The sequence below is a fragment of the Cyprinodon tularosa genome, unplaced genomic scaffold (genome assembly GCF_016077235.1).
Source record: "Cyprinodon tularosa strain WSP-4 unplaced genomic scaffold, ASM1607723v1 ctg818, whole genome shotgun sequence".
Classification (NCBI taxonomy): Eukaryota; Metazoa; Chordata; class Actinopteri; order Cyprinodontiformes; family Cyprinodontidae; genus Cyprinodon; species Cyprinodon tularosa.
Window position 1 is genome coordinate 245,951 of NW_024039583.1, and position 17,065 is coordinate 263,015.

At 42.3% G+C, this 17,065-nt stretch overlaps 1 protein-coding gene across 2 annotated transcripts in view; it reads right to left on the bottom strand.

Annotated features, from left to right (window-relative positions):
• nova1 (NOVA alternative splicing regulator 1) overlaps positions 1-17,065 on the bottom strand; it is a 50,140-nt gene that overhangs the window by 9,409 nt on the left and 23,666 nt on the right. For both annotated transcript variants that reach the window (XM_038272101.1, XM_038272102.1), the window contains exon 3: positions 239-405. In XM_038272101.1, coding sequence (XP_038128029.1) covers positions 239-405 — 167 coding nt within the window. The remainder of the gene's footprint in view (positions 1-238; positions 406-17,065) is intronic.

The following is a 17,065-nucleotide window of genomic DNA, read 5'->3' on the forward strand; positions in this document are numbered from 1 at the left end:
ATGTCACCAGACACGCGACGGCGGAGGGAGAGAGGCCACGCAGCTTCCAGCGAGGGGTTAGACCAGCTTTTTATGCCAGTGGGAAGGGAGCGAAATGCCGATTGTTAGCGGGTTGACCCACGTTTGAGAAACACTCATTGATGCGCTATTTTCTAGTGGGAAAGAGGCTTTACTCTTTACTTTCAGATCCGGTTGCTAACTGGGGTAAGACAGGTTCAATGGTTGAACAGAACCGTACCTGTTTCACGCGGTCTGGGTTCACCGTGGTCTGCGGTTGCAGTATGCTGACAGGTTCTGGTTTTTGGGCACTCTGGGGCATCTCACGGACTTTCTCCCCGATGAAGTTGTGCACACTATTGAGGGCTTCAACAGTACCCTGTATCAGACAAACTCTCTCAGTTGTCCCTGTGATGAAAGAGGCAGAAAAAGACAAGCATAATCAATGGGCACCAATGATGTCTTGTGGGTGGACATTTGGCTAGCTGATTTAACCCTTTATAGGGCAAGTTAGCATTTTTGATCACTTGCATAACCCTTACAAATGGAGTCCCCCTATCATCAGCTAGTGGTTCCTAGAATTTCTAAAAGTAGAATGGGAGGCAGATCTTTTAGTTATCAGGCTCCTCTCCTGTGGAACCAACTACCAGTTTTAGTCCGTGAGGCAGACACCCTGTCTACTTTTAAGGCTAGACTTAAAACTTTCCTTTTTGATAAAGCTTCTAGTTAGAGTGGCTCAGGTTATCCTGAGCTATCTCTATAGTTATGCTGCTATAGGCTTAGACTGCTGGAGGACATAGGGACCCCTTTTCATCATTCTGCTTCATTCTCTCTCTATTCTCCAACTCTGCAGAATCTGTTAGTTCAATCTCTAACGTTCTGCTCTCTCTGCTTTTTCTCATAGTAGCTTCATCTGGTCTGTTCCTGTTTGGCTGTGACTCCATCCTGGAGAGAAATATCAGCTGTGTTGCTGCCGTCAACACCTTTGTTTCTAGATGTTGGAGATCAGCTTGTTTTTCAGTGTAGTCCTGTTTCTCTGACTGTGACTAACTGGATGTGCTCTCTTCATCCTCTGACATGGGAGCTGGCTCGGAGCTCGTCTACCTGGCTGTGTGTTTCCTGGACGGGGCCGCCAGTGGAGCTGGTTGACAGCTGCCTTTTGTATCCATGCTTCTTTTTCTATGTCTGCTTCTGTCTCCTTGAACCCCAGTGGGCCTCAGCAGATGGCCGCTCACACTGAGCCTGGTTCTGTTGGAGGTTTCTTTCTGTTAAAGGGAGTTTTTCCTCTCCATTGTCACTACAAGCATGCTTAATGTGAGGGATTGCTGAAGAGTCAATGAGTTGATGCAATCAGCTGGTTTTCCTTAGATAGAAAACTTTGAATAAATTTGACTGGATGATCTGGTGAACTGTAAAGTGCCTTGAGATGACATGTTGTGAATTGGCGCTATAGATAAAACTGAAATAAATTGAATCAGCGAAGTCCATTTTTTGTTATTACATTGACATACATTTTTGCCATTATCCATCCATTCATTTTCCGTCACTCTTATCCCAAGCTGGGCTGGCGAGGGGTGCTGGTCCTTATCTCCAGCTGTCTACGGGTGAGACGCGGGGTCCAGCCTGGACACGTCTCCACTCGATCGCAGGGCAACACAGAGACAAACAGGACAAACAACAATTCCCACTCACACCTAAGGAGCATTTGTAGAAGCCAATTAACCTAACAGTCCTGTTTTTGGACTGTGGGAGGAAGCCGTAGAACCTGGAGAGAACCCACACATGCTCAGGGAAAAACATGCAAACTCCATGCAGAAAGACCCTGGGAATTGAACCGTGAACCTTCTTGCTGCAGGGCAGCAATGCTACCCACTGCAACACTGAGCAGCCTAAGTTTTGCCATCAAATATACATGTTTATAATGTTACTAAGTTAATAAGGTCTTGTCCTTCTGGTGCTCTATAAAGGGTTAAAGGATAAACAAAGATCTACATCCATAATAAGACCTCTTTGCTACAAAGAAGGGCGGTCTGGGTTAAACAAAGCAGTTATTCCCTCTCTGCATTCAAACAATCAAGTAAGACGTAGATGAAAGAGTGAACACTGCTTAGTTAGCGAGCCACAGGGGGAGAAGGATTCCTCCTCAGTGATGTAACACTCGCTGTAATCCTGAGCCTGTCCTTGCCTCGCAGCATTAATAAACTAAACACACATTTGTTCTTCCTGCAGGCTTCTTTCTACACCCACATTGAAGACCCAACTGGCATTCTGTTGCCATGGTGAAGGGCCCAAGCCGTGCAACAGGTGATGCAATGCTGAGTCGTTTATACTGCTCACACCACTTTTTAATCCCCTGCATATGTGCCACTGTTTCTTATCTTGATTTTGGCTTTCCCTTGTTCCAATGGAAAATTTCTCTAGAGGGTCTTTCTTTTGTTGGGTGGACGTCAAACTTAAATCCGAGTGTAATTTAACTTAGGCTGGTGTAAAAAGAGCACCTGAGGAGACCTTATTTGTCATGTTTGCTCTACAAGCCTGAAACCAGCAGAGGGAAAATGTGGATGTCAGATTTGATCTGTGTCATGCTAAAGATCCCTGGAATGATGGATATGGACAGACTGCTGGCCACGTTAAGCATCATAAGAACGAATCAGAAATCCTCTGCTGCACAAAGGGCATTTATTTTAAATTTTTGATTTGGTTCTAGGGGGAAAATAGGATTAAACATATTAAAAATTGCTTTTAGATTGGATCCAGATTGTGATGTTAGCCGCCCTTCCTGCAGGATCTGTGGACAGTCTCACTTTCTCCCACCAGGGAAAGTCGACTAGATTTCCTACACGCCTGCCTGGCAGCTTATGATTTGTGCCCCAAAAAACATTTATGATAAAAGCCAGTAGAAACGGAACATCCTTAGCATCACTAACAAATATTTAGGTCTTCTGTCCTTACCTGTAAAATGATTTCTAATTAAAAAAAAATTAACAATATGTTCAAAAAATTTTTTTGCAGGGCTAGTGGAAGTCTGTGAGCTGTAACCCCTATCCTCTCACAATGAGCCTGGTTCTGGTGAAGGTCTCTTCCAGTTAATAGAGTTTTCCTCTCCGCTGTCACTGCATGCATGCTCGGTGTGAGAGATTTCGGAAGAGTCAACGACAATATTCAAGCGAATATCGTTGCTTCAAGCTCATCCAGGAGGACCATGTCCTGCAAATGAAATTTCCCAATCGCACAATTTTTTTTTTATCACACTGTGTTTAACAACAGTAAGACACAAAATTTCTCACTCCAGGGAAAATGCCTCTAGTATTTGTATTTTCATACAAAGATGAATGAGTTCATTGTCCTTACTGTATGAGATTAAAGCGCTCTTAACTTATCCGGTTTTAGCTCAGTAAAGAGCACTAATATCATTATTTGGTTAAAGTGATGTCAGTCTGGACTTCAGCAGGTCCAGGAGGACTAAACATGCTTTTCTCTGCCTAGAGGAGCAGGCGGTGCAGCGTGGGGTTCCTGTGCATTCGCATCTCTTCTGACCTCTTTTTTTTCCACAGAACCACAGTGGGATGCATCCTGTGTGGCCCTGGAGCTGCACAGCACAGAGGAGGAAGGACTTAGCATGGGCAGTGAGGACAGCACTGTGGATGATGGGATGTTTTCTGCAGGATCTGGACTCATTTTATGTTTTACAAATCCATACAAGAGCTAGAGGCAGTCCAGCTCAGGAATTATGTTTTTTTTCTATGCACAAGTTGGAACGATTTGACAAAAAAATCAAAATTGCGATTATTTTGAAAAAAAAACTGCAGTTGAAATTTTATTTTTTCCTTTGCACTCAACCCAACCTTGTAGATGTTTCACTCAAGGCTTTCAGTTTTTGAAAGCTTGCTGCCCAGAGTCCTTTGTTACAGGACTTTAATGTAATCTTTGAGTGAAAAAGTGCTTATTTCTACTTGCATGCATGGATCTGCGCGCTAGCTGCAATCTCTCTTTTTTCACACTTTCTCTTTTGGAGCATTTTATAGCCACTTAAATGTCGGGGAAATTTAGTGTCTTAGTGTTGTTAAACACAGTGTGATTAAAAAAATTGAGACTCTGTGATTAGAAAATTGCAATTTGGTAAATTGGGATTATATTGCAAATGCGATTATATATGCTCAGCCCTATGCACAGCTCCATTACTTCCTGAACTTAAAGCAGCTCCTGTGTTTCCTATTTTACTGGATGAGCTGTTTAATCCAAGTGTATCTGACCACTGTTGTCATGGTTACTAAAGTCAGACACACCTGGATTATTAAACTCATCCAGTAAAGAGAGGGAGGATACAAAGGAGCCACCTTGAATTCAGGAAGTAGTGGAGTTGTGCATAAAGCTCATGTCCCTACTTGATCCGTCCCGGAAGCAGGACCAGTCCTGCGTTTGCGGGAAGAGACATACGTACAGGAGTCCATAAATAATCGGATTATTGTACTAAAACTATTTATTTCTATCCTTAATTCACTAAAGCAGGACTCTGCAACCTGCAGCTCCAGAGCCACCTGTGGCTCTATGGACCCTCTCCAGTGACCCTTAATAATGGCTAAAATGTTTATAAAGAGCTAAATAATGTAACATAATAAATAGAAGTATTAAAAGCTTTAATACTTTTTACTAGAGGGAAAAGAATAAAATTAAAATTGAATATGCAAAGTCCCCGTAAAATGCGTTTGAAAGGGCAAAAGAATAATAATAAAAAGAAACTTTCGAAATACAATAGGCCTTCACTGCGCTTTGCTGCTCGGGCCTAATAATCAAAAATGCGTCTTAAGAGCAAATTTTCTTTAAATTATTTTGGAAATTATGTGTTTTAATATTATTTTAAAAGCTAAAAATACATAAATTATTGATTGTTTAAGATGGCAACTAATTTCCTATATCAGATAATAAAAATAAAAAAGGTTGTTTCTTTGGATATGAAAGGTTGCAGACCCCTGCACTAAGGAATGCTAATACACACCTTTAATAAATGGCTTTTCTGAGAAAATTTCGATGCTTTATTCATTTTCTTTGTTAAATCTGATTAAAGTTAAACCATGTTTATCTGCATTTTATCTGTTTTTATTTAGGTTTTGCACAATATAGCATAATGTTAACATGAAATCAACAAATAAAACTCAAAAAGACTAGATTTAGGTTTAAATCCAAAGCCGAAAAAGTTAGCTCCAGGAAGTAGCGTAGGATCCTATTTCCGGTGCAGATCGGACATAGACGACCGATAAAAGATAAAGGATTTTAAGGCATTCATTTTCTGAGGAAATACATTATTAACCTTTAACACGTTAGAGTTTAGTACGCTAATTTACGGTAGGTCTTTTAAAAAAATAAAATCGAGGGCGACCTGGATGTGTATTTGGATGCGGATGTGCAAATAAGCTGATGGTGGGATGGGGCAGTGACAGATGATAGATCCCACCTAACACCAACATCTGAACCTAAACTCAGTTCCCTTTGCAGTTCTCTCCATTGCCCCCACCCCCAGCCCTGACTCTCTGGATCCCAGAGTAAACTTCATCTGTGTTTCAGCTCCTGAAATGTTTGCATCAGCCTTTGTCGATCAGAGGGAAGAATTTCCCCAGTACTTTGAGTCCCACCCAGACTTTGCTCCTCTTTAAGGTGTCTTGAGGGGAGAAAATGTGTCAGGGCCCCAGAGAGCCCGCACATCTTCAGCTTTCCCCATCAGAGCAAAGCTTCTCATGTTTTCTATCTTGATAACAAAGAGCAAAAGCTCCTCAGGCGGCTGGCAGACGGTCTCAGAGATGACAATCTTAGCATACAATGAGCTTCGTTTGATTTATTAGGACTCTTCACACGTAGAATGTCCCCCATAATTACTGTCAACACATCAACTGTAATCCCTGTGTCAAACGGAGCCCAAACATTTTTATTAGACATGTCGGAGCTGAATATGTTCATCATGTCACACTGTTGCCACATGTGACGTCTCTAACATGTAAGCAGTCCTTTCAAACTATCAGCTTCCATTTAACCAAGTTTATCGGAACAATTTGTGGATTTCATTACAACTCAGCTGGAGGTCTAAATCATCCCAGTGACCAAAGAACAGAACATCTAACAAATTGTATTTTAAAAATGATCAGCAGAGATCTCTAATGTTCTGCTCTTTCTGCTTTTTTTCATAGTAGCTTCGCCTCTTCTGTTCCTGTTTGGCTGTGACTCCATCCTGGAGAGAAGAGAGGAATATCAGCTGTGCCGCAGCCATCAACATGTTTTTTTATAGATGTTAGAGCTTGGCCTGTTTTCCAGTGTAGTCCTGTTTCTCTGACTGTGACTAACTGGATGTGCTCTCTTCATCCTCTGACATGGGAGCTGGCTCGGAGCTCGTCTGCCTGGCTGTATGTTTCCTGGACGGGGCCGCCTGTTGAGCTGGTTGACAGTTGCCTTTTGTATCTATGCTTCTTTTTCTATGTCTGCTTCTGTCTCCTTGAACCCCAGTCGGCCTCAGCAGATGGCCGCTCACACTGAGCCTGTTTCTGCTGGAGGTTTCTTCCTGTTAAAAGGGAGTTTTTCCTCTCCACTGTCGCTACAAGCATGCTTAGTGTGAGCGATTGTTGAAGAGTCAATGAGTTGGGTTTTCGTTAGATAAAAAACTTTGAATCAATCTGACTGTGTGATCTGGTGAACTGTAAAGTGTCTTGAGATGACATGTTATGAATTGGCGCTATAGAAAGAAACTGAATAGAAACTGAATTGAATCTAACACCCAACCCTATACCAGCATTTGTACCCATGGGGACCAGGCATTGGCCCCTACTGTACACCCCAAATACCAGACATCATTTAGATGTTCGTTTTTAGGCCAAACCTTTTCAGTCTGTCATAATCTTGATTAAGTCCCCTGAAAATGTTAAATTGGGCTGTTTGGTCGGTCTGATTGTTTCCCACTTTATTTCAAGACCTTAATTTCAACAATCTGAAAATTACGGCTTTTAACCTTTCACTTTTCAACCAAATGTAGACATGGTTTGGATATAAATCATGTCGCCTGTTCAACCAATTTTTGCTCGGTGGGTAGAATTTAGGGGACATAAACGCCCATGGCCACAGGGTGGTGCGTGCGGCTAGTTAAATCTACGGTGCTAACCCAATACAGGGAAAAAGCTTTAAATTTGATTCAGTTTCCCAGTGACTGCTCTCACAAACACACAGAGGAGCGTCATCTCAGCTTTGTATGAAATATCAAAGAAATCCTGTTTATTACATTTTGTCCAAACAACATTGGAAGCAGTTCATCAGCAGGTCAAAGCTTCATGGTAACAGGGAGGAGAGTTAGACCTGATCTCTGACTGCCATGTCTCTATATTAAAGATTGATGCTGTTGTCTGATCAGTGAAAACACGTCAGCTGATGTTGTGACATGGAGGTTAGCTCTGTTTGTCACTACCTGATCCATACCATCAGCTCATCATCAACCAGATATACATCCGAGTCTCCCTCAAATTCCCTTTGTGAAAAAAAAACTAAATTACATTTTCCCTCCCTAAAAACAGTAAGAGCACTAAACTATGATGTGTTAAAAATTAATAATGTATTTCCTGAGAAAATAAAAGCATCACTCGTCTGTGCCTGGTCCTACGATACTTCCGGGAGCTAAATTTTTCAGCTTTGGAATTTAAACATAAATCTCGTCTTTTTGAGTTTTATGTTTTTCTTTAGTGTTAACCTTATGGAATATATAGTGCGTAACCTAAAGAAAGAGAAAACTAAAATGCAGATAAACATGGTTTAGTCATATTTTGCTGGACTGCTGTGAGTCTGTCTGATAGTGACGTCAGAAGAGCAGTTCAATGGAAAAAATGGAAAAAGCATCAAATTGTCTCAGAAAAGTCATCAAATTATTTTTGTTGAGATTTGTATTAGCACTCTTTAGTGATTTAAGGATGAAAAAATAAGTACTACCATGATTACATTATTTATGGCGCCCTGGATGAATTTCGGCTTGAGCATGCCGATTGGGCCAATGGTACGGAGCGTGTTTCCGGTACGGATCAGGGAGAGATGCTGTTATCTATCTAATGATGGAAAAGCCAGAAGTTCCTCACCAACTCCAGCCTTCAAATCAAACATGGCTGCAGTAAAATAAAATAGTTTTTGCATCCTCTGTTGGTTTTGGTTTGAATGAGCAGAAATATTGGTTCTGTGTTTATAACCAGATTGAAATATGACCTCCTGCTCCTAGAGAACAAATGCTAGCAAGTCGTCCAGGTCCTCTAACATGGTTCTAACGTCTGAGGCGACTTACTCCTAATTGAACTAAAGAGCCGCTATATCGTTCCTTCTTCCTTTAATCCAGCAGCTGAAGATGTTTCCACTTTGGGTTGAAATGAATAACTGTTTGAATCCCAGATGGATGTTGTGTTCGGCCCCAGGAGGACTGCCACTGTTATAAGGCTATCACATCATTTTAGCAGACACTTCATTGTTGAGCAAATTATTCTAATTAACTATTTAATTATCTCTTTTAGAAGCTGCTGTCATGATAGAAGCCAGCTGGTAATTCACCTTTATAAAAAGAAAAATAACAGCCATTGAGTGTGTCACTAAAATTAAGATTTTTTTTTTTTGCCTTTGAGGTTTAGGGAATAAAAAACACCAAATGCTACAAGATGGCGTCACTGAAAAGACAACATTGAAAAGTTTTCCATGACGTGGAGTTTAACCCTTTGGAAAGAGATGGAGATTTATAGGGGATTATTATGTTGTTGTTTTTTTTTGTATCATTGCTTCTTTAAGTGCGTTGGTCTTTCAGCTAAATTCATGTTTTAGAGTCTCTATTCTCCAGTTAATGATGAATCAGTTACTAAATTAGTTGACGGTTATTTCAATAACCGATTAATCACAATTAATATAATCAATAGTTTCAGCCCTACATTTCAGAGACAGTGGTTTTGGCTTAATCAACAGGCCTTTTTATAACTATGTGAAAATCCAGAGCTAAAGAGATAAAGCTTATAGTTAGGGTGGCTCAGGCTATCCTGAGCTATCTCTATAGTTATGCTGCTATAGGCTTAGACTGCTGGAGGACATAGAGACCACCTTTCATCATTCTGCTTCATTCTATCTCTATTCTCCATCCCTGTAGAATCTGTTAGGTTAATCTCTAACGTTCTGCTCTCTCTGCTTATTAATGGGGAGTGTTGGCCTAGTGGTTAGAGCAGTGTGCTTGCACTCTGAGATGGGGATGGGTTAAATACAGAGAGTAAATTTCCCCATTGTAGGACAATAAAGGGATTTACATTTTTCTCATCATAGTAGCTTCATCTGGTCTGTTCCTGTTTGGCTGTGACTCCATCCTGGAGAGAAATATCAGCTGTGCTGCTGCCATCAACACCTTTGTTTCTAGATGTTGGAGCTTGGCCTGTTTTTCAGTGTAGTCCTGTTTCTCTGACTGTGGCTAACTGGATGTGCTCTCCTCATCCTCTGATCTGGTTGAATTGTCTCAGTAAAGTCACCTGAGGTGGAAAGTGTTGTGAACTGGCGCTATAGAAATAAACTGAATTGAACTGAGCTCAAAAATCCCCACCAGCAGTTGATGTGTGGGGAGTTGAATGATTTCAGGCAAACAAGATGTTTGCAACAGAAAATGACCAAATAACAAATGTTTTTCATCAAAGTGTGATTCAGCAGAGGCCCAGACTAAGGTGGGGCACAGAAAGCTGGAGTTTCAGTCCATCCATCCCCACCCATGATGTCAGCTTGGAGGTAAAACAGCACAGAAAAGAGCACGGAGGTTCACTGCAGCTGGATCACTTTCCATTTCCTGTTTTCTTTCCCTCTTTAATTTACTTTTAATTGTGTTTTTATGATACTCCATTGACCTTCCTGAGTGTCGAGCTGAAGACGGTTAATGAATGCTTGGATTTGGCTGGTGGCAAACTGCAGAAGGCAGAAGGTTGAGCTTCTTTTTCTAAGTTTAAACGCAAACAGAGAACTCCCACAGCAGCTACTTAAATATGCCGATGTGTGTAAGTGGGTGTGTGTAGGCAGCTGCATGAGCAAAATGCAGAGTGCAAGTGGGTGAAAGCGTTGTGTGTCACGTTTATCGTATCTCCAGCAACTCAGAAATGCAGCACAGAAGATGAACTCAGGCCAGAGAAGGAATGAAAATCAGTGCCTCCGTGCAGAACGAAACCGTGCAAAACAGAAAACAATAAAAAGGAGGTATGACATCATCGCAGTTGGCCCAAACTCTCCTAACCACCAGCAACCAAATCAGAGCACAACAATGATCAGCGAGGAGGGAAGAGGAAACTTGGCGTGTGTTGGAGCAGCTCGAGTACAGCTGGGAGAGGCTATTTCTAGGCCTGCCCCCGTCCCCCTTACTCTCCTGCAGCCAGACCCCCTCCCCTCACTCTGTCCATTAATCCGTAGGGAACGCAGGATGAGTCCAACTTTTTACCTCAGGTTTGATTTCTGCCAATTGGAGCTGATGTAAGACCGGTCATAGTAAAATGGCTGCAGCTTCTGTTCCCCCAGTTGTTCGGTTGGTTTGGTCTGCAGTCAGGCAGCGATATGAACTCTGTCAAACTTCGCTAGATTGTTTGGGGTTTTTTTACAGCCAGTTATGCATCATTGACCAGCAGGTAAAATTCTGAAAAAACAGTTTTCCTTTTTTAGACGAACCTCTCAGAGTTTTTTCTCTTAAAACCGAAAACCAAGAGCCTTTTTTTCTGACTCTTTGGTTCATTGTAACCAGATGAAGGTGACGGACGACGGTTCTGTTGAATTCCAGTGTTTGGACGGTATTGGCTGACCGATGGCTCTGTTTTAGCTTCAGCCTCCATGATTTATTTACTAAACATACGTTCCTAACTGCTACTCAGGGCTGGATTTAGGAAATTTGGGGCCCTAGGCAAAGACAGGCAGGGGGCCCTCTGAACTGGGAAGACAACACATAGAACAGATCTGTTTTCCAGTGTGGTCCTGTTTCTCTGACCGTGACTGAGTGGATGTGCTCTCTTCGTCCTCTGGCATGGGAGCTGCCTTGGAGCTCGTCTGCCTGGCTGTGTGTTTCCTGGACGGGGCCGCCTTTTACAGCTGCTTTTTGTATCTCTGCTTCTGTCTCCTTGAACCCCAGTCGGCCTCGGCAGATGGCCGCTCACACTGAGCCTGGTTCTGCTGGAGGTTTCTTCCTGTTAAAAGGGAGTTTTTCCTCTCCACTGTCGCTACAAGCATGCTTAGTGTGGGGGATTGTATTTGAGTCAATGAGTCGATGCAATCAACTGGTTTTCCTTAGATAGAAAACTTTGTATCAATTTGACTGTATGATCTGGTTGAACTGTAAAGTGCCTTGAGATGACATGTGTTGTGAATTTGGCGCTATATAAATAAACTGAATTGAATTGAATTGAATCTATTCTACAGATAGAGAAATGTTAATAGAATAGACATCCATTATCTGTTCTAGGTTGTGTCCCTCTCTTCTTGTCCCTTTTCTTGTTGTTTTCCTCTCTATGTTTTGTACTCAGCTGACTTTTCATGCTGTCTCTAAAGGAATGAAAGATTTTTTCCAAGCACTAAGCTCACTTAGCTGATTGCTCCTTCCTGTGTTTTCAAAAAGGCCAAAGTAAATAACCCAGTCCTTCTTTTCACTGTAGACAAGCCATGATCTGCTTCTCTGTTCTCCATTTTTCATTTGGATGAAATAATAGCTGCATGAATCATGACAGCAGACAAGATAGAGGAGAGCAGGAGGCGGGGTTACCAATCTACTTGCTCTGGAGAGCAGAGTTCGCTGCTTTTAGATGTTGTCTCCAAAGTCTCCAGTAGCAGAAAAAAGTCGCTAGATTTGGCGCTAGGAGCTTTTTAGAAATCAAAGTGCTAGAGGGGTCTGAAAAGTGGCTAAATATAGCGACTAAAGCGCTAAGTTAGCAACACTGCTCTTTGCATGGTTTGTTTTCAAATGGTTTGCTGCTGTCTGTTTGGACCTTTCTGAACATGTGCAGCAAATGGACTGATCCAATATGGTGGACGCTGAAGGGGGGGGGGGGGGGGGGGGCACACTTAATATTATCAGAGCTCTGATGGCATTTTAGCCAAAGGATTTTTATCAGAAACATAATTAATGTGCACAAATAAGGAATAGTTGTATTGAATATAAGTGTATAAAGATTTTTATGGGCCCCCCAGGAACTTGGGGCCCTAGGCAACTGCCTAGTATTGTATAAAGGGCTGGTTATCCTCCCTGCAGCAGTGTGTCGCAGTGAGCTTGATGCAGACATTTTTGATTTATGCTCAAGTTTGAAGCGTGGCCTGCGCCACGCCACACCGCATGAGGGCCAATCAGGAACTAGCAACTAGAAGTGGGGGCAAGTTTGTGCGACAACGGAGGGACATGAGAGCGAAAAAGAGCGGGGATCCAGGTGGAAGAAGGGTCCCAGCGTTCTCGCACACCTCGCTCTTCTAGCTGGTCCGACTTCACGAGTTGTTTTTGCGGCCATACAAACAAAACAAGCCGACAAGCGGATGTAGATTTGACCAATCAGAGGCCTCCTGTCTGCGGTCACCTACAATTTGGGAGAGGTGCAGCAGTGTCTGCGGGGGGGCGGGGACTTCTTTCCATTAACTGCGACACCTACGCAGACGAACTAGTTTCGAAGTATGAATCAGCCTTAATGGTAAATCCCCCCCCGCCTCTGGATGCTGGAGGGATGGACCAGCCCACCTCTCAGAGCTCAGCTCCTTCATTCCTGAACACAGGACAGAACCCGATTCCAGAAACGTCACTGTCTTAATAAAGCATCTTCGTATGGTAACACCCCCACATCCCCACCCCCCGCTGCTAACATTTTACCTACAATCCCCTAAAATCTACATTCATATTTGTAGAACATTTTTCCTCTCCAGTGTTTTTCTCCCTATAGCCTATAAACCTGCTAGCAGCTCATAGTGGAGACAAAAGGTTTAGCCTGCGCCGACTTCCACCATCTGAACAGCAGCAGCTGTTTCATTTTACTGGTGTGGGCCAGAGTGACCGTCCAATCAGATCCATGCCAGCACCCCTCTCCCTGAACTCCTCTTCTCACTCATCACAATAATGAGTTGGGGGGATGGTGGTGAGCAGGTGGTGGACCGTGAACACATCCATGCTTTAAAGTGGGAAATAAGCACACATATGAGGCCTTCAGTGTGTCCAGGATCAGGAACACATTCCCTCAGACAAGGCTGTCTCCCCATGTGCGTACCGCCCTTCATCATGTCTAACAGAAACAGGCTGCAAGATAAAACAGGAGAAAAGCCCACCCTGTCCCATCACTGCAATACAGAAACACACACTTCCTGGAAGACGAAGCTAGGCTCACTTTTATCCTTTCGGATCCTGCAGAGCAGGGATGATTCAGGTATCGCTTTATTCCAACACATTAGAGCCTCAAACTCACCTGACTGCTGCTGCACACTGCCAGCCAGCTTTCTAAGAGCACCTTTACATTTCCTGTGCTTGGAATAAAAACTATCTCTGTAATCTATTCTGGTCCTGAATAACAGAAAGCATCTTTCTTCATTTGACACTTTCAAAGGTCTTAATTAAAAAGACAAAATATTAAATGAAAGTCTCAATGCACTGTTTGACTTTAACAGCAAAATAAAGGTCTGCTGCTTTCAGCAAAGGCAATTGTTGCACTTTTAGTTTTGTTTTCGTGTATAAATTCTGTTATATTTATAAAAAGAGACCATGTCTACAACAGAGGACTAGGCCAAAAAGCAGCAGCTTGTCTTTTAAAGGGGACTAGTAAACATCAACGCATTATACTAGGGCTGGAACAATTATTCAGATTATTAGATTATTGAAATAATCGTCAACTAATTTAGTAATCGATTAATTGTTAAACGGAGTATAGAGACTGTAAAGCGTGCCTTTAGCTGACAGAGAGTGTGTGTTGGGTTTTCTGTTTGTTTTTATTTACAGCACATTGGAAACATTTTTCTTATTAAATGTGCTATATAAATAAAGTGGATTGACTGATAAAGTGATCTCTTGAAAACCCCAATTTCAGTCTTTGTGGCCCGATGGCAGAAAAATACTTCATCATATGTTTACATCCTGAAATGATAGCTCATTTGTTACAGCTTCTCTTACATTAAGCATCCAAAACGTTCAAGTTAAAAAACAATCCACTGAACTCTGTTTCCAAGTTTGAAGACGTTTTGTTCCCATCCAGGAAGCGTTTTCAATTCAAAATGTCAGGAATAGCGTTGAGTTCAAGGCTTTATAGAATAGCGCAACAAAAGCCTAGTAATGGCTTAAAAACACGCATATTAAAGCTAGAAAACCAGCTCCACCCCTAAATAATGGGAGTCGTTGAGGTCGTTATTAGCGTGCAATACCCAAACAATTATCTAAATCTCCCCTGGATGTTATAGTGGAAGGGCACAGAAGAACTGCCCCCCCCTGCTCTCCCCAGGATACAGTTTGCTATCTCAAACTGTATACTGTCAAGGATAAAGTGTGAAATATCCTTTTCTTTTCCCCCTCTCCTTCCCCAATGAGGCTCCTAGCTTTCCACAGAGATAAAGGCAGCGCTATAGGGACCCGCCTCACGCTGGGGCCCCTGGCAGCCATAAGAACACGCCAAAGGCAGCATTGTGCGGCACGCATGGCCTCAGTAAATCCTTCCCCATGTCAGTTCCCACCCCCACCCCAATGTATTTGATGTATGTGATTAACGGTTCGTACTGAAACTGAAATCTGGATTGCAATGTAAATTGTGGTTGACAATAAAGAAATGGATTTATTGATACTGGCCAATTCCTCTGAAAAGGCAGTCGTTAAGGGTCATTGTTGGCCTGGCTGACCTGGAGAGATATTTTTTTCCCCTACCATAGCAATGTGGGTTCAGATGGTATTGGAAGGAATCAACTGTATTGCTGCGTTGTGGTTTTTTGGGGGGGTGGATTCAGGTTTTCAGTTCTCAAAAACCTATAAGGTAGCAATACAGCTGATTCAGATCAGAGGAACGAGCCAGTATCGGGTATTGCAGGCCAATAACGACTTCAACGACTCCCATTATTAAGGGGTGGAGTTGGTTTTCCTGTTTCAATTTGCATGTTTTCTTAGCCTTTACAAGACTTTTTTTGCCCTACTCTATTAAAGCCTGGAACTTAATACTAACTCAACTTTTTGCTTAATGGCTTTAAACTTGGAAAAGAAAGTCCAGTGGTTTGTTTTTCAACTTTAACTTTTTTGGAATGACTATAACCTGGATGATTTAGATCCACCAGCATACATTAAGCATCAAACTTCTTTCTTCATGTATACAGTTAAAAAAAAGGCTACAACACATTAAGGAGGGTTTGCTCCCATTGGGTGCAGCGAACATCTGGAGCTAATAAGCAGAGAGAGACACTGAGCACCTGTTCTCAGGCTCAACGCCTCCGCTGAGGCATGAAGGACGAACCAACAGCCTCCTCTATGAATCAACCGTTTGGAGTTGGGAGGATAAGATCTATGGAGCTGATGCTGACAGGGGTCACTGAGCTGCATGAGCATATTTCTCCTGTAGCTTTCCTCTCTGGATGTCCAACTCTACATGATTAAACAGGGTTTGTTTGTTGTGGTAGAGAAGAGAATCAATGTGGATCGAGAGATTGGACTTCCTGGTTTATCTGAATCTAAAGGAAGAAGATGATGCATTGAGTGCATTGACTGACTGCTAGCTAGACTCTGATGAAATCAAATAGACTGAATGAACATTTTCACGTCTACATCACATCTACACCTTATGGACAAAGGAGCAGAATGTTCACATTTTGGACATAGAACACAGGTGGTTTGAGAGGGGCGTGAAGGAAGCCATTTATGTTAAGAGAGAAAAAACAACCTTAAACAGGGGGGGGGGGGGGGGGGGGGGGGGGCTCAGATTTCCGCTTTCAAAAACCTACAAGGTAGCGATGCATTTAATACCTTCCCGCTATCATCGCAGCCCCAACCCCTTTACAGGGAAACAGAAGACCTTGCCTATTGAGCCAAGCCAACAATTCCCTTTAACAACCCCCCTTTCAGAGACATAGACAAGTATGGGCCATTGCAGGCTAACAAAAGAATCAAAACTACCCCCATTCCAAAGGGGGGGACCCCTTCATCTGGTTCAATTTACATGTTTCTAAGCCAAAACCAGGCTTTGTTTTGTCCAATGTATAAAACCTGGAACTCAAAGCTATTTCTGACATTTTGAATTGAAAAAGTTTCTTGGATGGGAAGCAAAATGTCTTCAAACTTGGAAACAAAGACCAGTGGATTATGTTTTAACTTCTATGGAATGACTATGACCCCGAAGACTGAGAATCTTCACCAGCATATTTCCACCCAAAAAAAATCTGGATATTCATTGATTTCAAACAGTTATAAAGTTCCAAGAAAAAAAAAAGGATAGTTTTCAGCGTTCTGATGCATTGACACACATCAGGGAAACTGTGTTTAGACAAAGCATGATTTAAATGTCGGGGAATCTGTCTGAAGCAACAGACTAGAATTAGACAATCAAAAATTTAGCAGCCTGACATCGAGCGTCAATCATTTAGACAAGCTGACCGGGAGACTTTCACTGAATCCAAGCCATGATGTCATCATTCTGCAAAGCTGTGTTTTCACATTAGGCCACGACAAACAGCAGGAGAAAATCCGTGCCTCAGAACATTCATTTTTAATCCTGATAAACTGATTTCATGAATGGCATTTTGAATTCTACTTTCTTACTTACATCTTAAACTTTGTTTTTTTTTTCACTCTGACAACAAAGCCAAGCCACTCTATGGATACCGTCTGCCATTGTACACAAGAGACTGGCAGAGGAAAAAGAACAAGATAGCTCCTCCCGACTTGGGCCAGATGTGATAAGCACATCTGTCCACATTTGGTTGATGCACGTCAAGAACAGCGTTAAAGCTCTAGGGTTGGTGTTCTGTTAGATGAGCATACCCCAGCAGACCAGCATACCTATAGTCAAAACGCATTCGCAAGATGTCAGATTTGCGTTTATCCCTTTAGTTTTCTAAAGGGTTAAACTAAATGGAT